This window comes from Carassius auratus, chromosome 17 (assembly GCF_003368295.1).
Source record: "Carassius auratus strain Wakin chromosome 17, ASM336829v1, whole genome shotgun sequence".
Taxonomy (NCBI): Eukaryota; Metazoa; Chordata; class Actinopteri; order Cypriniformes; family Cyprinidae; genus Carassius; species Carassius auratus.
This window is the reverse complement of record NC_039259.1, coordinates 27,146,863-27,168,959: the sequence shown is the minus strand read 5'-3', so window position 1 is coordinate 27,168,959 and position 22,097 is coordinate 27,146,863. Positions and strand designations below refer to the sequence as shown.

Genomic DNA, 22,097 nt, shown 5'->3' with positions numbered 1-22,097 from the left:
CACCACGACTGGATCTACCATTACTACCCAACTAGCCACTCTACATCCATCACAACTGAATCTACCATTACTACTCCAACTAGCAACCCTACCACCACCACCACGACTGGATCTACCATTACTACCCCAACTAGCAACCCTACCACCATCACCACGACTGAATCTACCATTACTACCCCAACTAGCCACTCTACATCCATCACAACTGAATCTACCATTACTACCCCAACTTGCAACCCTACCACCACCACCACGACTGGATCTACCATTACTACTCCAACTAGCAACCCTACCACCACCACCACGACTGAATCTACCATTACTACCCCAACTTGCAACCCTACCACCACCACCACGACTGAATCTACCATTACTACTCCAACTAGCAACCCTACCACCACCCACCACGACTGAATCTACCATTACTACCCCAACTTGCAACCCTACCACCACCACCACGACTGGATCTACCTTTACTACCCCAACTAGCCACTCTACATCCATCACAACTGAATCTACCATTACTACTCCAACTAGCAACCCTACCACCACCACCACGACTGGATCTACCATTACTACCCCAACTAGCCACTCTACATCCATCACAACTGAATCTACCATTACTACTCCAACTAGCAACCCTACCACCACCACCACGACTGGATCTACCATTACTACCCCAACTAGCCACTCTACATCCATCACAACTGAATCTACCATTACTACTCCAACTAGCAACCCTACCACCACCACCACGACTGGATCTACCATTACTACCCCAACTAGCCACTCTACATCCATCACAACTGAATCTACCATTACTACCCCAACTAGCAACCCTACCACCACCACCACGACTGAATCTACCATTACTACCCCAACTAGCCACTCTACATCCATCACAACTGAATCTACCATTACTACCCCAACTAGCAACCCTACCACCACCACCACGACTGGATCTACCATTACTACCCCAACTAGCCACTCTACATCCATCACAACTGAATCTACCATTACTACTCCAACTTGCAACCCTACCACCACCACCACGACTGGATCTACCATTACTACCCCAACTAGCCACTCTACATCCATCACAACTGAATCTACCATTACTACTCCAACTATCAACCCTACCACCACCACCAAGACTGGATCTACCATTACTACCCTAACTAGCCACTCTACATCCATCACAACTGAATCTACCATTACTACCCCAACTAGCAACCCTACCACCACCACCACGACTGAATCTACAATTACTACTCCAACTAGCAACCCTACCACCACCACCACGACTGAATCTACTATTACTACCCCAACTAGCAAACCTACCACCACCACCACGACTGAATCTACCATTACTACCCCAACTTGCAACCCTACCACCACCACCACTACTGGATCTACCATTACTACCCCAACTAGCCACTCTACATCCATCACAACTGAATCTACCATTACTACTCCAACTAGCAACCCTACCACCACCACCACGACTGAATCTACCATTACTACCCCAACTTGCAACCCTACCACCACCACCACGACTGAATCTACCATTACTACCCCAACTAGCAAACCTACCACCACCACCATGACTGAATCTACCATTACTACTCCAACTAGCAACCCTACCACCACCACCACGACTGGATCTACCATTACTACCCCAACTAGCCACTCTACATCCATCACAACTGAATCTACCACTACTACTCCAACTAGCAACCCTACCACCACCACCACGACTGGATCTACCATTACTACCCCAACTAGCAACTCTACATCCATCACGACTGAATCTACCATTACTACCCCAGCTAGCAACTCGACCACCACCATGACTGAATCTACCACTTTTACCAGTACTAACAATCTTACCAATAGCTCTATCAGACCCACCAACACCTACAATCCCAATAATACAAATCCATATGAAGGTAAGTTTCCACCCTCTTCTATAATCCTATCTGTTGTCATTGCAGCAAGATACATTGCATTCTCATTCCCACTGTAAAGATAGCTAAAAGCATAGAAATAGCATAAAATTACAGTAGAAGCCTCTTTCCTTCTGAAGTGTATGACAGGATGTAGTGGCTCTTTGCTCAGGTCAATGCAAACTAATATATTTGTACTGCAGAATTAACAGAGTATATTTCTATGTGTATCACATAATTTACAATTGTTTAATAAAAGAGAAAAATAAATAAATGGAAGGGATCTTCAACATCGGAGTTCATCGGATTTCAACATCGCTGCAAATGTGCCTATTTACAAAGTGCTTTTGCAGCGTTGAGCATTGTAGCCAATCACAGGCATCACGGTTGAGAGAGTCCATTCAGTATCTGGCTGAAAAAAATATTAAAGCACACATTTACTGTTTTACATGCATGCAAATCCTCACATTATAACAAACAAAGCGGAGACACAAAGCAAACGTAAACACAAACAAAGTAAACACAAAGTAAACAAAATATTCATTGTGAGGTTCAGTTAGATTGAATGATCTGACTGGAGTTTCACGCTCAATGAATTTGCACTTTCCTACAATTATGTAATTCACATGTCAGTACAGAAAGTGACAAAAAGACAGTTAAATCACATTTTTTTAAATTATTATTATTGTTACAATAGTGATTAAATAAACTACTAAATAAATTAATATAAAATGGCTATTAGCCAATAAGTGCTGCTCTGCAGCCATCTACTGGTTATAATGGTAATTTCATGTCTTTTTTATGATTATTATTTAAAAATAAGTGTTACTATTCCTATTTCGTGAAAAGTTTAGTTGAAAAATAAGGACAATCTTGGGAAAATGAACAAAAAACAATTTTGGTCATTGCATTAAAAATAAAATTTTAATTACTATTTAGATATCTGAGCTTTAAATGCTGGAAAAAGTTGTGAAGTATCGGGAATTCTTTGTATTCTTTGAATTCTTACTGTAACGTGTTGGTGCAAAGGAGAATAATGCAAAAAAAAAAAAAAAAAAAAAAGACTAAAACAAACAAGGGACTAATGACAAGATTGAATAAACACAAATGAACAGAAGGACATAATTAGGACAATGAAGGAAAAATACAGTAGCTCAAAGGAACCAAAACAACCCGGGAGACCAGGAACAGGAAAAAACACAACTAAAAAGTCCATAATCCTAATACTTACAGTGGCCTGTAAGAGGCTAATTTTCTTTGTTATGATTAAAGTTATTAATCTTTGCACACTCCACACACACACACACACACACAGTTATCCAGTCGAACAGAGCTTGACTTGCCTTTGCTCTTAGTGAATTGATGCTATTGAGCTATTGAGTGCATTTTACAGCTTTTTTTAAAAACATGACACATATACAGTATATTAGAATATTTTAGAATAAATATCAATGTTTGAATTATATGAAAACAGATTATGCTACATGAAAACTAATTGTGGAAAGCTTTTTATGTTTGTTTTTATGATATAACTATCTTGGAAAGTATGTCTTTACAGTAAGAGAAACCTCTGCAAATCAATTAAACTGAATCACAAGCAATTTCAGACCTTTCTGCAAATGTGATTAATTTGTTTTGATTCTAAACAGCTGACAGAAAACATACATGACTCTGTTTTCCATTAACTCTATTTAATGTTTTATTTATGTTGATTCTTTATTACCTTCCATGCTGTTCTAAGTATGCGTAGTTGCAGAAGTCTTTATTTCAAATCATACACTGCAATTATACACAATTATGTTGAATTATGTCTCTTTTTCTACTGAGGTTGTTTGAAAAACCATTCTGTTGATCCTGAAACGATATGTAAACACGCTACATATGAAAGTGACACATGCAGTGGTAAGTCTTAATATCATTAAGATTTATACAAAAGTTCACACCCAGCGAAGTTTGATTTCAGAATCGAAATAAATGTAGAACAACGTTAACTGACTTATTTTTAGCATAGATTATGGCCTAGTATTTGCATTTCTTGAGCCTTTTAAACATAATGCACTTGCTTGAGAAATTCAATAATTTGTTTAGTGTTTGGAGTAGCATGGCAAAATCATGGAAATTGACTGTGTTAATAATAAATATGTCTATTGATGAACATTTATAACTGTTTCTTGGTTTATTACTAACCAACATATATTAGAACATTTTAATCTACAAGATTGTTTGAGTCGTTGCACAACTGCATCCATTGTTGATTTGTGTTGAAGGGAAAAATGAAAGCAGATATGTTATGCATTTTAATGGGAGTAAATGGACATGTGTGACCTGCGATGATGGAAGATCAACTACCATTACACCACTGTCACAAACCATTACCATTTTCACAACTCCCATGCCCACTCTCCCACAACCGGAGACAAATTTCACTCTTCCAAGTGACAAAAACAGTACAGAAAATACTGATCCCCAAAAGGCAGCGTAAGTGTGCGGTTACCAGCAGATTTCAAATCTAAAAATTAGTTACAGAATACCAAGCGATTCAATGCATTTTACAGAGAAATCTTGCAAAAACTGAAGTCACTGGTGGAGGAGATGGAGAAAAGCAATAAAACCAATGCAGCGATTTTCATGGGGGATGTAATTGGTGTTCTCCAAAGACAACCCAAGAACACAGCAAGCAAAGACATCAGCATATGCTACTCTTCAAGTCAGAATTTAATAAACGTAAGGCCTGAGAAGCATTAAAACATGTCACTTTGGGGAAGAATTAACATTATCAATGCCATTTCATCTTTTCACAGGTTGTTGAGAGCAACCAGGCTGGTTTTCCCTGGTCTGTAAAGATTCCCAGTGAGGCCTTTAATAAATCACGGCAGGAAAACAATGGAAGTGCATTTGTTGGAGTTTTACGGTTCAAAAACATGGTAAATAAGGTCTGGGCTAGTGTTTCATTTTCACTTCGAACTGCTGAAGCTGATTCGTCAAAAATCTTACTTTCGGACATGTATGTTTCTTGATTGTTTCCATTTGATTGCTCTGATCTTGAATGGTTTCTGATTTAGGGGGAAAATAAAACTTTGAACAATGAGAGTTATGGAATAACGATGGGAGCCAATATCTCCAACCTAACCGACAATATTGACATGATCATTAAAAAGAACGATGGTCTGGTAATAAAGGTTTTGTAGCAAAACTTGTATTATATTACACTGTTAAAGCAAAATCTAATTAAACATGTTTTTACAGACCGGTAATGTGTCCTGCGTTTCTTGGGATGGAAAAGGTAAATTTATGTAATTGATGTTGCTATCAACAAACACAGTGTATTTTCTATAATTAATTTGTATAATTAATTTCATTTGTGTGTTTTCTTTGAAGGAGAATTTAAATGGACAACATTCGGCTGTGAGACAGAAATCGACAACACCATCATAAAGTGTTCCTGCTCACATCTGACGTTCTTTGCAGTGCTGATGGTGAGAAGAAGACATTGTATAAATGACAGCAAAAAAAAATCATCTAGCTGATCTGTGCAGTTTTCTCTTTTCTCCAATCTTTCAGTCTCGTCCAGATGTAAACAACACAGTGCCGGATCTGGAATCATTGACTTTAATCTCTTCTATCGGCTGCGGCATCTCCATGTTTTTTATGGCCATCGCTTTATTCATGCATTACCTGCTACGGTAGAGTATCTTAACATTTTTCATACAGTTAGTGCTGTTTAATAATTAATAATCATTAATCGCTGGGGAATAGAATTTTATAAAATACACTGTATGTTTCAAATTTTCAGATTTTCCTTTATGCCAAAGAGCATGTTCCATGAAGATAGTCTAAATTCCCTACCGTAAATATATCAAAACTTAATTTTTGATTAGTAATATGCATTAAGCATAAATATGCATAAAGACTTAGTTTGGACAACTTTAAAGTTGATTTTCTCAATTTTCAGATTTTTTTGCACCCTCAGATTCCAAATTTCCAAATAGGTGTTTCTCATCCAAATTTTGTCCTATCATAACAAAACATACATCAATGGAAATTTCAGATTATATATAAATCTCAAATTTGAAAAACTGACACTTAAGACTGGTTTTGTGATCCAGTGTCACATTTCATGTAAAACATTCTCCAAGTTTACGTTTAGGTTACAAAAGCATATTTTTTGCATGTTTTAATAGGAAAGCCAAATCAAATCAGGCCACAAAGCTCCTGATGAACATGTTTGTGGCTTTGTCTCTACTGAATGCCTCGTTTTTGTCAAACGAGAGCGTCGCTAACACAGGAGACAACGCTGCGTGTGTCTTCATAGCGCTGCTCCTGCATTACTCCATGCTGGCCTCATTCACCTGGTTCTTCATTCAAGCTCTTCATATGTACTTATGGCTCATCAGACAGAACGTCTCCATCACAAACTACATGAGGAAGATCACCGTGTTGGGCTGGGGTCAGTTACAGCAACAAAACATCTAAAACCAAATTTTAGTTCATACAAAAACAAAAAATATATTGCACACAAATCGTATAAACTACTGTATACTTTTATGGTTTCATGTTTACTTATGTTGTATACTTTTATGGTTTTAACTATAATACCCCTTGTCTCTGTGTGTTTTCAGTATTTCCTGCTCCAATAGTCATAGCTATTGCTTCTTTAGGAGAATATAAAACAGTGATCATAAAATCAACATCTGAAAAAAATTCACGAATGTAAGTTCTGTACATTAAATGTAAATGTGCATTTCTGAATGTCTACTGATTGTCTTATTAATTATACTTCATTCTTTTCTAATTACAGGTGCTGGATTACAAACTCTTACATTCACTACATAGTGAACATCGGCTACTATGCTTTAGTTTTCATCTTCACCACAGGAATCTTCATCATGATCGTCACTAAAGTCGTTCAGGCCAGAAACATAAAAGCTGTGGATGGCAAGAGAAAGACGTTCAGAAAGCAGCTGATGATGGTGTTGAGTTTGTTCCTGCTTTTCGGTCTGACGTGGTCTGTGGCGTTCTTCAGTTATGGACCGATGCTCGTTCCCTCATATTACATATTCACTGTGCTGAACTCATTTCAGGGTGAGAAACAATTACACACATTATTACATTTAGTTTATATTTTTCCTGCAGATTTCAGCTAATAATTAGAGCTTTAAATCGACATATGGAGTCTCACTTTGGAGGCCAATCATCTCTGAGTTTAAGAGAAAACGCCAATGAAAATTGGCTAGTGGATTTAACATACCTGAGCCACTACCCGTGCCAACAGGTATTGATAGGGTGACAGGTGCATCCACTCATTAGGTTTTACTCTGAGGAGCCGAGATCGTGTCCCGGCAACAGCGACCGGTTCAAGGTTGTGGCATGGGGACATAACGTCTCTGTTCCCTCCATCAGGTAATGTTACGTACGTAACAGAGATGTTCCCTATCTGTCGGTCACTACGAGTTATGTCAAACGACATATGGGGTACTATGGAAAACGCTACAACCTGAACACAGTCACAACCCTGCGGCGCTGCAATTGTCGGCAAGACGTGGCGTGCCACAAAAGCTATGCTTAAGGTCGTAACCTTCCCAAAGCCCCAGCGCAAATTCACTGACCTTGGTACTGAGGGGCCAAAGGGTGAGTACATCGCTGCTGGAGAAGTCCACACTGCTGTTCCGCCAACACAAAGTTAGTGGAAAGGATTTCAACCTTTGGAGAAAGATTGCTTCAAATCTTCCCTATTTGTTCTTACAGCTTGGCAAGACAATGGGGAAGTGAGCCTTAGGAAAAGGTTGCTATGGAGACCTCATCCTACCCGTAGGGAGGTGACATGTGGAGATACTGATATGGACTGGCCCAGGGGGCAGTACTACATATGGAATGGGTCTCTGAGGCAGGTCCTACATTAGAGTAGGGATGGAACAGCTGCCAGAAGAGACTGACAAAGCGGGTCTGTGAAGGTAAGACACAGGTTTGCCAAGAGGGAAACCTTACCATGGAAGAATACACATATGGGATTACCCATAGGGAATCAAGCCATATGGACACCTAGCTCCAGGCATGCTAACACCAGTACTGGGCCTGGGGACAGACTGCTCCACCAAGTCTGACTGCCGAGGGAGCTGGAGGATGCTCGACCAGGGTACGCCAACCGGGCAACTCCACTCCACTCCCTTGTTAGGGGGTATGGAGCAGCAAGCGAGACACCCAGCCAGCCCTTCCCGGCAATTACCTGTTACCCAACACATGGGAAGAACCTGGCTCTACACGAAGGTTGTAAAAGTCACGAAGGTGTTAGGTGTCACCCAGTCCACAGCTCGACAGATGTCTGCCAGAGAGGCGCCATGCACCAGCGCAGAGGAGGAGGCCACACTCCGTGTGGAGTGGGCACTCACCTCCAGGGGGCACAACTCGCCTTGGGAATGGGACGCCAAGGCGATGGCATCCACTATCCAGTGGGCCAACCTCTGCTTGGAGACAGCCTTCTCCTTCTGCTGACCTCCAAAGCAGACCAGAAGCTGCTCAGAGCTTCTGAAGCTCTGGGTGCTGTCCACTTATATGTTTAGTGCTCTTACGGGACACAGCAACGCCAGGGCTGGATCTGCCTCCTCCAGGAGCAGTGCTTGCAGGTTCACCACCTAGTCTTGGAAGGGAGTGGTGGGAAACATGGGCACATATCCCAGCCGGGGTCTCAGGACAACGTGAAGGTCCCTGACCCTTTTAATGGAAGTGAGCGCAACCAGGAGCATTGTCTCGAGAGACAGGAGCTTAAGCTCAACTGAATGGAGTGGCTCAAAGGGACCCCTCTGAAGTCCTGCCTGGACAATAAAGAGGTCCCAGGAGGGATTCAGGGGTGTCCTAGGAGGATGTAACATTCTGGCACCCCTCATGAACCTAACAATCAGGTCATGCCACCTGAGGCCAGCTGTGTGCCAGTGCATCCGTGCCCGGTGGGAGGACTTGCGGGAAGCGAACAGGTCTACCTGGGCTTCCCAGAATCAACTCCAGATCAGCTGGTCCGTCTGGGGATGGATTTGCCATTCCCCGGGAAAGGTGAGCTGTCGTGAGAGCGTGTCGGCTGCACGATTGAGCTCCTCCGGGATGTGGATAGCACACAGTGACTTGAGCTGCGTCTGACTCCAGAGGAGGAGATGATTCTCACCCACGATGCCCCCTTTCGCCAGCGGTCAAGAGGTCACGGTTTGGAGACACAACGCCTCTCCATGCATCTCTGGCCAGTTCCTCTGGGAACACGAGGAGTGTGGCCGTGATGACTCGGAACACAATGCTTTCTGGGCCATCCGACACAACTCCTCATCGCTGGATATGAAGCAGTCTGCTGTTATTCTGTCAGGAACTGCTGGGCACAGCCCCTGACCGTGTCACCACACAGGACAGCCTGGGAGATGGGAGCATCGAGAAAGTGCACTTTGTCAAGGTCTCTTATACAGACCAGGCTGAACCAGAAACTCAAAGCAACTTACAAATGAGAACAATAGAAGCAGTCAGGTCAACAAGAGAAAAACAACAGTATACATGCCATGACAAGTCTCACTTAGTCTAGTATAGAACGCATAGCCAGTTTTTTTTATATAAATGAACAGACAAGAAAAGGAAAAGTGCTAGTATTAGTTGGTCGTGAAAAGTGTTGTCGAAAAAGATGAGTCTTTAGATGTTTCTTGAAAATGAGTAAAGACTCAACTGAGCGGCTACTGGTAGCCAGTGTAACCTGATGAGGAGAGGAGTAACGTGAGCTTTTTTTGGCTCATTGAAGACAACCCTCGCTGCTTCATTCTGGATCAATTGCAGAGGCATGACAGTACATGCAGGAAGAGCCTGGAGAGCATTAGAATAGTCCAGTCTGGAGAGAACAAGAGCTTGGACAAGAAGTTGCTCTGACAGGAAGGGTCTAATCTTCCTAATGTTGTATAAGGCAAACCTGCAGGACCAGGTCATTGTAGCAATGTGGTCTGTGAAGCTTAACTGATGATCCATCACAACTCCTAGGTTTCTGGTTGTCCTCGAAGGAGTAATGGTTGATGTACCCAGCTGTATAGAGAAGTTGTGATGAAGCAATGGGTTAGCAGGAGTTCTGTCTTCGTAAGGTTGAGCTGAAGGTGATGGTCATTCATCCAGCTAGAAATGTCACTCATACAGGCTGAAATGCGAGCAGCTACCGTCGGGTCATCGGGTTGGAATGAGAAGTAGAGTTGGGTGTCATCAGCGTAGCAGTGGTAAGAAAAGCCATGCTTCTGAATGACAGATCCTAATGATGTCATGTAGATGGAGAAGAGAAGAGGTCCAAGTACTGATGCTCACAGCTGCACGGGCAAGCACGGCTGTCAACTCTGGGTCCAATTCGCCAGTGGCGACAACAGCTGAGGGGGGCAGCCCCGCTGAATCTTCATCCACAGAGGTCAACAGCCAATCCCCGATGCTGCAATCAACATCTGATCAACAAATTGAAAGACCCGTTTGGGCTGCCATAAGACAGCCCAACAAAATAACCCAGCAGCCGCACAGGACAAACACTGTGGAAGGGGTAAGAGGTCCGTGGAGAAGCTCTCACTGTCACCTTCAAATCTCCCAGAGTACTAGCCTGCTCGTGGCAGAGAAACTGGAACGGGTAGTGACAGAGGGGTCTGCTCCTTTCCTTTAAGAAGCAGAGATGCGATCGCAGCGTTGCCATGGTCACACACGCAGTGCGTGCATTTACCATTCACGAACGCGCCTTCAGCGTGCTGAATGCCCAGACACGGAAGACAACGCTCGTGGCCATTGTCGGAGAACAGGAAACGACCGCATCCAGAAGGACGTGGATGAAACGGCATCTTTAAAAAGACGCAAATCATCCGTGATTTACTATTTTAGGAAATCTGCTCTCTAAGTTGAAGCGCACAGGGGAATCGCTGAAAGGGACACCACTGTTTGCGCCGTACTGCCATTTAGAACAGCTTCCCGACACATAGCAGATTAATGGCTTTTTGGAGTATAACAGCTTTCATACAACCACTCGGCTCCGAAGCAAAAATCGAATGAGTGGATGCACCTGTCGCCTTATTTATAACTGTTGGCACGGGGAGTGGCTCAAGTATGTTAAATCCACTAGCCAATTTTCATTGGCGTTTTCTCTTAAACTCAGAGATGATTGGCCTCCCAAGTGAGACCCCATATGTTATTCGACATAACTCGTAGTGACCGCCAGATAGGGAATGGGAGTTACACTAATATGATGAACTTGACAAGAAGTCTGATTATTTTCGGTCACTGTGCAAAAATTGTGCAAATGACTTTAATCAAATCTGAAATGTATTTGCATTAGTTGAAATAAGTTTTTGTGTTCTTCTTTCAGGGTTTTTCCTCTTCCTGTATTACTACTACATTCACAATGATGTTGCGGGTAGTTTCTCTGATGATCCTGAAAACACAGACTCCAACACAACCATTACTCAATCCAGCATTAATGCTGTAGACAATATTTATCACTAACATAATTAAGACAGAATGCTTTCTTTGTCTCAGACTGATTTGTACAATAATTGTTTAAGGGCAAACTGTGCATTCTCACCAAAATCAAGCTCAAAAACAACACAAAGACATATGTCACAACTCAAAGAGAAAGACATTTTTAATATAGGGACAGTTCACAAAAATGACTGAAAAATTCTAACTGAAACTATAAATATGACAGTTATTACTTATGTTTGATTTATTGAGCTTTATAATCATCCTTCTGTCTACTATGTGTTATCAAGTCTGTGTCAAGGCGACTCAAACAACACTGAACATCTTTTAACAAAACAAATTCACATATTCAGAAAGAAAGCTAATTAAACATCATTCATCATCACGATGGACATTTGAGTGGCTTTAAAATTATTTACTCACGTCAGTCAAACTTGTAAATGCGTGAAAGCCTTTCATTAGATTAGAAGATAACACAAGTGGGATTTATTGTAAAGATATATTGTATTTTATTGTTTCTATGAAAAATTTTCAAACTTGGCATTTTCGGTATGGGAATCTGAATGTAAATATTGCTAATACATGTAAATAATGTCAAATTACCTCTAATAAACAATAAGCTTTCATTGGAATTTTGTTGCTACTTTAATTAAACATATTAATTTTCTACAATTATATTGTTGTCTGTGAGCTAAAATTACTTGAGAAACTGGACTTGAATGTAAGCCGATAATGAGATTTTCAGTTAAAGCCCAAATAAACATGATTTGCATGTTTTCAAATGAACTGTATGTCAGAGTCCAGCGGCTCATAATCAAACATCTTCATATGTGGACATCAAACAGACTGTGGACTTTCATGCGAAGAATGTTATAAGAAAATTGTTAAAGATTTATTTCCGAAGCCTGTAGAAAACAAAACTAACGTCTCTCTCTAACAGGATGCTCTCTCTGGGAATCATGTCTCGACAAATGCGAAATTTGATGTGGCTTATGATCATTTGTTGTTCTACATGCCAGATAAGTATGTTTCCTTGAAAATTGGATTTGCCCTAAAAGATATTTGCCAGTGAATGTGTTGTTTGGTGAAAATTAGGAAACAAACTAAAGTGTAAGCAAAAAATAATGTTATAAAAAAATTGTGGCTGTGGGCACCTAAATAATGACCTCTAATATAGAGTTTTTTTTTTTTTTAGCATGTCATACATTGTTATATGATAATCTTAAATTGACTCTGTTTGTGCAGGCAGTTCTGAAAATCAGATCAAAATCGACATCCAAGTCTGTTTGACTGATGAATATTTCTGGAACAGAAGTAGCTCACCATATCCAGGTAGATGTGAAATATACTGCTAACATGACTGTGTGATACTGCATATTTATTATCTGAAAGCACTTGTGATGACTGACAAACTCATTGAGTTCTTTTCCTATCAATCAGATAATAACATATATAATTTTTACATAAATGTCACACTAAACATCGAGCCTGTTAATCCTGGAGAGAAATGTAAAAATGCGGTATATAAAAAAGATCTATGCAGCGGTAAGTCTATTTTTGATTTATAAATTGCTTTTGAGTTGTTTCTATTGCCTATTTTATACCAATTAAAGTGTAATTTCAGAATCAAATACAGTACAATGTAAACAGGCATTATATTTCTTTCCTTGAAAAATCACTAAGTTAAGTAACATAGAATGTACAAGCTTTGAAAAGCATGCCGAATAATTAATTCATGATAAGTTAACACTGTTCAGTTCAGTTTACTAAAAACACAACAAAATTAATTACGACGATAATATGATTGGACTATGTCAATAATAAATGTGTGAACTGATGAAAATGCATCCATAATGCTGAAATGACAGTGTCTTGTTTTATAAATGACCAGCATATCAAAGATATCATATATTATGTAACATATAATTTATATTAGTTTACTGCACAATTGCAAAAAATGCATACATTGTTTAACTCTGTGTTGAAGGGAAAGAAGGAAGTAGATATGCTCTGCATTATACAAATAATCAATGGAAGTGCGTGACCTGTGTTGATGCAAAATCAACCACCATTACACCACTGCCACACACCACATCTCACAATCCAACTACCAGTGTAGCAACAAATATGACAACTTCCTATTCAACTACTAGTGTCACGCCAAATACGACAACTTCGGACACAACTACCAGTGTAGCAACAGATATGACAACTTCCTATTCAACTACTAGTGTCACGCCAAATACGACAACTTCGGAAACAACTACCAGTGTAGCACCAGATTTGCCAACTTCCTATTCAACTACTAGTGTCACGCCAAATACGACAACTTCGGACACAACTACCAGTGTAGCACCAGATTTGACAACTTCCTATTCAACTACTAGTGTCACGCCAAATACGACAACTTCGGACACAACTACCAGTGTAGCACCAGATTTGACAACTTCCTATTCAACTACTAGTGTCACGCCAAATACGACAACTTCGGACACAACTACCAGTGTAGCACCAGATTTGACAACTTCCTATTCAACTACTAGTGTCACGCCAAATACGACAACTTCGGAAACAACTACCAGTGTAGCACCAGATTTGACAACTTCCTATTCAACTACTAGTGTCACGCCAAATACGACAACTTCGGACACAACTACCAGTGTAGCAACAGATATGACAACTTCCTATTCAACTACTAGTGTCACGCCAAATACGACAACTTCGGACACAACTACCAGTGTAGCACCAGATTTGCCAACTTCCTATTCAACTACTAGTGTCACGCCAAATACGACAACTTCGGAAACAACTACCAGTGTAGCACCAGATTTGACAACTTCCTATTCAACTACTAGTGTCACGCCAAATACGACAACTTCGGAAACAACTACCAGTGTAGCACCAGATTTGACAACTTCCTATTCAACTACTAGTGTCACGCCAAATACGACAACTTCGGACACAACTACCAGTGTAGCACCAGATTTGACAACTCCCTATTCAACTACTAGTGTCACGCCAGATACAATAACACCCGATCCAAATTCCATTGCTGCACCAGATATGGCAACCCCGAACCCAACTAAAATCTTCACACCAAATACAACAACTCTCAAACCAACTTCCAGTTTCACATCATATACGACTACTCCCAAACCAACTACAAGTTTTGCATTGTATAAGACAACTTCTGACCCAGCTACCAGTTTCACATCATATATGACAACTCCTGGGCCAATTACAACTCCTGGATATACTGATTCCTCAAAGGCATCGTAAGTGTGCAGTTACCAGTGAATATCAAGTCTAAATCTGGATCATAGAATACAATGTGATTCAATCCATTTTATAGTGAAGCCTTGGACAATCTGGGGTCCAAGATGGAAGAGATGGAAAAAAGCAATAAAAGCAATGAGGCAGTTGTCAAGGAAGATGCTGTTGGTCTCGTTCATGTTCAAGCCAAGAACAAAGAAACCAAAGAGATCAACATATGCTACTCTTCAGATCATGCTATGGTAAACCTTAGAGCTTAGATTAATTAAAACGTTTAATGATTCATTAGTTCATGGCAATTCTACTTTTCACAGGTTGTTGAGAGCCAAAGTGACATGAATACAAACTGTTCCTGGTCTGTAAAGATTTCCAAGGAGGCTTTAAATAAATCACGTCTTGAAAACAATGGCACTGCATTTGTTGGAGTTCTACGATTCTATAACATGAGAAATAAGGTACTGTACGTTTCAATTATTTATTTTTCTCGAATGGACAAAATCTTAATAAATAAATAAATATATATATATACACTTTTGGACAAATGCTTCTTGATCAGTTATATTCACAAACATTTATATCTGATTCATGATTGCTCTCTTGGTTTCTGATTTAGAATGAAACCAAAATTCACACTGTTTTGAACAATGAGGTTTATGGAATCACAATGAGGGCCAACATCTCCAACCTTACGGAAAATATTGACATGTACTTTAAATATAAAAATCTGGTAATTAAGCTTTGGATGCAGAATATATTTTGTTAAATTGACCAGAAAATGTGAAAGCAAAATGAAAATGAATGTGCCCTTTCAGGATGGAAATGCATCCTGTGTTTCTTGGGATGGCAAAGGTACCTTAAGGCCAAAGTGTTCTGATTCAATCATCAAACCCAATTCATTCAGGAATTTTTATTATTATTATTATTATTATTATTATTAAAATCAGTTTCATTTGTCATTTCTTGCTCTTTTCTTTGAAGGAGAACTTAAATGGACAACATTCGGCTGTGAGACATTAATCAACAACAACACCATAAAGTGTTCCTGCTCACATCTGACGTTCTTTGCAGTGCTGATGGTGAGAAACAGAGAATAAGAACTTATGTTTTCATGATTAATATGTTAATTAAAGATTCCAATAAATTGATATCTGTCTTTTAGTCCCTAAAACACACACACACACACACACACACACACACACACACGTTTGTTTTTGTGAAAAGTGTGTTAATCCCATAGGTGTATTGGTTTTTATACTATACAAACTGTATGTTCTATGGCCCTACACCAACCCTACACCTAACCCTAACCCTCACAGGAAACTTAAAAAACGTATTCTGTATGATTTAAAAGCGTTTGGAAAAATGGGGACAAGTCACCCTCTCCTTGTAATACCTGTGTCATACCCATGTCATTATACAGAGTTGAGTCCTAATATGACACACACACACACACACACACACACACATTTGTAATGCTTCTTGCTTACAAACAACAAATGGTTTTAAAGTCCTCCTGCTGATCTGTTTCATTCTGTTTTCTCTGATCCTTCAGTCTCCAGATGCAAATATGACAGCACCTTACCTGGAATCATTGACCTTAATTTCTTCTGTCGGTTGCGGCATCTCCTTGTTTTTTATGGCCATCGCATTATTCATGCATTTCCTCCTACGGTAGAGTATCTTAAAGTTTATCATATAGTTAGAACTGGTTAGTAATCAATAGTCATTATAATACTACACCAAGACAAAATCTTTTTGCTATGAAATTGCTATTAGATTTAGCTACTGTTGCTGTAGTGGAAAAATAATTATATTCTAATACCGTTCTCCATTTATTCTTTTTTTTTTCTTTTCTTTTTTATAATAATAAAATCAAGTCTGATTTTAAGTCTCATCTAGAGGATGAGAGAATCACTTTAAGCCTGTTTTATCAGTGGTGTGATAATTGACAAGACCCCTCGACGGACTTTAAACTTTTCCTAATCAAACAGTCAGAAAGAAACAAAACAGGCACCTTTGTTTATATTGCTGCGTGTAGAACTATATTAGCTGCGTTTTTAATCTGTTTTAAAACTTATAACTTGTAGGAAATCCCTAATATGGACAAAAGCATCTGGCTATCGATGTAGCTGAACTAAATTAAAAGCAGAAACGTTTTAACAGATGAAACGTTAAGACAATAAACACATGATTGCAAAAATATATGGTTCATGTGTTAGCTAGTGGCTAAATTTTTTGTATGTTTTAATAGGAAAGCCAAATCAAATCAGGCCACGAAGATCCTGATGAACATGTTTGTGGCTTTGTCTCTACTGAATGCCTCGTTTTTGTCAAACGAGAGCGTCGCTAACACAGGAGACAACGCTGCGTGTGTCTTCATAGCGCTGCTCCTGCATTACTCCATGCTGGCCTCATTCACCTGGTTCTTCATTCAAGCTCTTCATATGTACTTATGGCTCATCAGACAGAACGTCTCCATCACAAACTACATGAGGAAGATCACCGTGTTGGGCTGGGGTCAGTTACAGCAACAAAACATCTATTATAGTGCTGCTTTACGCTAGCTAGTCAAAACTTTAGAATACGTTTTCAGTAGGTAATGCATTAACTAACAATGATCAATATATTTATAAGTACTTATTAATCTCTGTTAATGATAATCAATAAATACACAATTGTTTACTGTTAGTTCATGGTAGCTCAGGTCCATTACATATATTATGCATTACATGATTTCCATGCACCTTTAACTCATTTTTTACGCAATAATGAAATTATATAAATAGTTTGTGTTAACTAAAGTTATTTAAACTGACACTGTATCTTTTTCATCTGAAGAAAAAAAAACTGTAAATGAAAATATAATTATTGTGTTTTCTGTGTTTTCAGCGTGTCCGGCTCCAATAGTCGTAGTTATCGTTTCTGTAGGAGGATATAAAGCGATGGCCCTAAACACAACGTCTGGAAAAATCGCACGAATGTAAGTTTGTCTGATGTCACACATTCTTAAAGGGTTAATTCACTCAATAATCAAAATAATGTCATTAATAACTCACCCTCATGTCGTTCCAAACCCGTGAGACCTTTGTTTATCTTCTGAACACAGTTTAAGATATTTTAGATTTAGTGCGAGAGCTCTCAGTCCCTCCATTGCAGCTGTGTGTACGGTCTACTGTCCATGTCCAGAAAGGTAAGAAAAACATCATCAAAGTAGTCCATGTGACATCAGAGGTTCCGTTTGAATATTTTGAAGCATCGAAAATACATTTTGGCCCAAAATAGCAAAAACTACGACTTTATTCAGCATTGTCTTCTCTTCCGTGTCAGTTGTGAGAGAGATCAAAACAAAGCAGTGTATGGTATCCGGTTCGCGAACGAATCACTCGATGTAACCGAATCTTCTTGAAGCAGTTCACCAAATCAAACTGAATTGTTTTAAACAATTCGCATCTCTAATACGCATTAATCCACAAATGACTTAAGCTATTACTTTTTTAATGTGGCTGACACTCCCTCTGAGTTAAAACAAACCAATATCCCGGAGTAATTCATTTACTCAAACAGTACACTGACTGAACTGCTGTGAAGAGAGAACTGAAGATGAACACCGAGCCCAGCCAGATAACGAACAATAGATCGACGAACAATTTAAAACGATTCAGTTTGATTTTTTGAACTCGTTCGAGAAGATCCGGTTAGAATGAATGATTCGTTCGCGAACCGGATATCATTGAACTGTTGTGTTTTGAACTAAATAAAAAATTAAATTAAATTAATGCATTTAGCAGGCACTTTTATCCAAAGAGACTTATAGTGCATTCAGGCTATCAATTTTTACCTATCATGTGTTCCCAGATGCTTCAAAATATTCAAACGGACCCTCTGATGTCACATGGACTATTTTGATGATGTTTTTCTTACCTTTCTGGACATGGACAGTAGACCTTAAACACAGCTTTAATTGGAGGGACTGAGATCTTTCGGACTAAATCTAAAATATCTTAAACTTCTGAAGAGAAACGGGTCTCACGGGTTTGGAACGACATGAGGGTGAGTTTTTAATGACATCATTTTGATTATTGGGTGAACTAACCCTTTAAACTTATGTCTACTGATTGTCTTTTTTTCATTCTCTTTAATACAGGTGCTGGATTACAGATTTGTACATTCACTACATAGTGAACATCGGCTACTATGCTTTAGTTTTCATCTTCACGACAGGAATCTTCATCATGATCGTCACTAAAGTAATTCAGGCCAGAAACATAAAAGCAACGAACAGCAAGAGAAAGACGTTCAGAAAGCAGCTGATGATGGTGTTGAGTTTGTTCCTGCTCTTCGGTCTGACGTGGTCTGTGGCGTTCTTCAGTTATGGACCGATGCTCGTTCCCTCATATTACATATTCACTGTGCTCAACTCGTTTCAGGGTGAGAAACTATTACACGGAGTACATTTGGTTTTTCTACAGTTTCAGTAAAATTATTTGAATTAAATTATAATAAAAAATATTTTGAAATATTATTTCAAATTATTATAATAAATTCTTTATTTGATAAAATGTAGTTAATATTTTAAATAAATTATTTTATTGTTTATAACGTGTATTAATGTTACTTAATGATTATTTTTAGTCACAGTTTAAAAAGCATGCATACATTCATACCTGAAATGCATTTGAATTAATTTAAATAAGTTTCTCTGATCTTGTTTTCAGGGTTTTTCCTCTTCCTGTATTACTACCACATTCACAATGACGTCGCGGGTATTTTCTCTGATGATCCTGAAAACATGGACTCCACAACAACCATCACTCAATCCAGCATTAATGCTGTAGAAAATATTTATAACTAGCATAATTTAGACAGAAGGCTTTATTTGTCTCTGACTGATGTTGAAACTGATTTGTAAAGTCGTTGGTTAAGGGCAAACTGTGTATTCTCACCAAAATCAAGTTAAAAAACAACACAAAGACAAATGTCATGATTGAACAAGAAAGAACTGTTTAAAATTATAAAAATGGTACATTTTTGTGAAATAACTCAAGACGAATGACAAATATCTGTTGATTATTATTGTTTCTGTCTATTATCGTAGAAGGATTTAACTGTGCTTTCAAATCTCTGGTATGATCTGTATGGTGCCCCTGCGTTGACATGTTCAGTTCACGTTTTGTCGCGGCCACAAGATAGTAATTTGTGGGAATGTAACATTATGTAATGCCCTTGAGGTGTTATGTTATTATCCAACATATTTTTCTCAGGGTCACGAGTTCAATATGTAAACAAACCTTCATGACCATAGCAACCCAGGATTATCAGATAATCAGAGATAAGCAAACATTTTCATAAACATTAAACATTTATTAATTAGCTGAAATAAAATGAAATATGTTAAATTTAATTTGCATTACAAAATAAATAAATAAATAAATAACCAATAATAATAGGCTAGTAATAATATTAAAAATAATAATACAAATTAAAAACTACGGGGAAAAGATGATCAGTTAATGGACATACAAACTGAAATTTATTCATAATAAGCATAATTTGAATGCTGACTATTGCACATAATACAGTCAGGTATGGTTAATAATTTTATAAATTCTATAATAATTAATTTAATATTTTCTTAATTCAACGTTCCCACAAGTTATTATTTTTTGGCCAGGAGAAACTAAGTAAAATGAACATGTCAGCACAGGGGCACCATAGATGTGATATTACTGTTGTTATATTTACTGAGCGTTATAATCATCCATGTCTGATCATGTGCGTGTAAGAGCAACTCAAACACTGAACCTTATTTAGAAAACAAATTTACATCTTCAGGATGACAGTAATGTGTGCACGCCTTTAGATTCAGATATTTGCATGGTTATAAAAACAGTGTACTAACATAGATGTGAAATATTGGGTTTCTGAGAAAACAAAACCCCTGTAAGAATCAGCTGATGATTTCTGCATTATTTAATAATTCATACCTACAGGTGATATATTATATCTCTCAGTATATTCTTATGGTATTGAAATGAAGCTGTAATGAAAATGTGATTTGTTTTAATTTTTTCATGAAACGTCATTCTTTTTAGTCCAACTGCTAAATATACGGATGTATTTCATTAGTTAACAAAATAACAAAGCAAATTTAATTCATTGGATAGACAAAATTTACAATTTGCTTTTGTTTATATTCAAAATGTACTAACTTGGCAGTTTCCGCATTGAAATGATTGTAAATATCGGTAATCTAAATATTGTCTAATAGCCTCTAATAAAGGTTGTGCTTTCTTTGGCATTTTGTCACTGCTTTTATTAAATATAAATAATCATTTTCTACATTTATATTATTCTATGTGAGCAAATGTGGCTTTAGAAACTGAATCTGTTTCTTGATAATATTTCAGGTAAAAAAAAAAAAAACATGATTTGCATGTTTTCAAATGAACTGTATGTCAGTGTTCTTCGGCTCATAATCAAACAGCTTCATATGTGCACGCATCAGACTCTCTCAGCTCTTGGACTGTGGACTTAAGCTCAAGAATTATAAGATAAATTAAATTATTTAAGATTTACTTCCAAAACACTCTAGTGTGTCTTAAAAGGTTGCTGTCTCTGGGAATAATGTCTCGACAAAAGCAGAATTTGCTGTGTCTGATGATCATCAGCTGTGCTCTGTGCCAGATAAGTATGTTGCTTTATAAAAAGGAAGAAACAAATTAAAATATAAACAAAAATAACATGATATGTGGGCATCTTAATTTGATATCTAATGTAGAGTTTTATACTATGTCATATCTCATTATCTAAGAGTCTAATAATGTTGTGTTTGTGCAGGCTCCTCAGATAAACTGATAATCCAAGTCAATTCATCAGATCAGTGTTTCTGGAAGGAAAGTAGCTCAACAGTTCCAGGTAGATGTGAAATATACTGCTAACATGACTGTGATACTGCATATTTAATATTTGAGAGCACTTGTGATTACGGACAAACTCATTGTGTTCATTTCTGTTTTTCTCTCAGATATAAAACAGACATGTCTGACAACTCAAGAACCAATAGGAATCGTCACACTAAATATCTTTTATCTTGGTAAAACACAATTATATTATATTTATAAACCATTCTTGAGCTCAAAGCTCTTAAAAAATATTTCTGTCCAAATGTAATGGTTCTCTGTGGTTTCAGGACAATGCAGATCTTACAGTTTCAACGTAACAAAACAGGGTAACAATTATGAATTAAGGATGAACGAGACGGTTGAAGGGATAAAACTGTGGAAGACAAATGATAATTGTCTGCCATCTCTTCTGAATTCACAAGGTGTGTGTCGTCCTACATACAATGGAGTGTTAATGCTGAATGTTATTATATTTAGAGCACAATAACCCCTACAGACCAACACAACGCCACATGAGAAC

At 38.3% G+C, this 22,097-nt stretch overlaps 1 protein-coding gene and 1 pseudogene across 1 annotated transcript; both read left to right on the top strand.

Moving 5' to 3' along the window:
- Positions 1-11,889, top strand: LOC113116918 (mucin-2-like; annotated as a pseudogene).
- A 368-nt stretch (positions 11,890-12,257) lies between these two features.
- On the top strand, positions 12,258-20,023 carry LOC113117776 (adhesion G-protein coupled receptor G2). The gene is made up of 14 exons (XM_026286693.1): positions 12,258-12,425; positions 12,648-12,734; positions 12,843-12,947; positions 13,390-14,677; positions 14,755-14,917; positions 14,990-15,130; positions 15,289-15,402; positions 15,488-15,524; positions 15,654-15,751; positions 16,228-16,346; positions 16,927-17,192; positions 17,565-17,655; positions 18,820-19,103; positions 19,391-20,023. Exons 1-14 carry the CDS (start codon positions 12,344-12,346, stop codon positions 19,525-19,527), a joined length of 3,012 nt encoding a protein of 1,003 aa, XP_026142478.1. The 5' UTR covers positions 12,258-12,343; the 3' UTR covers positions 19,528-20,023.
- Positions 20,024-22,097: the final 2,074 nt, after the last annotated feature.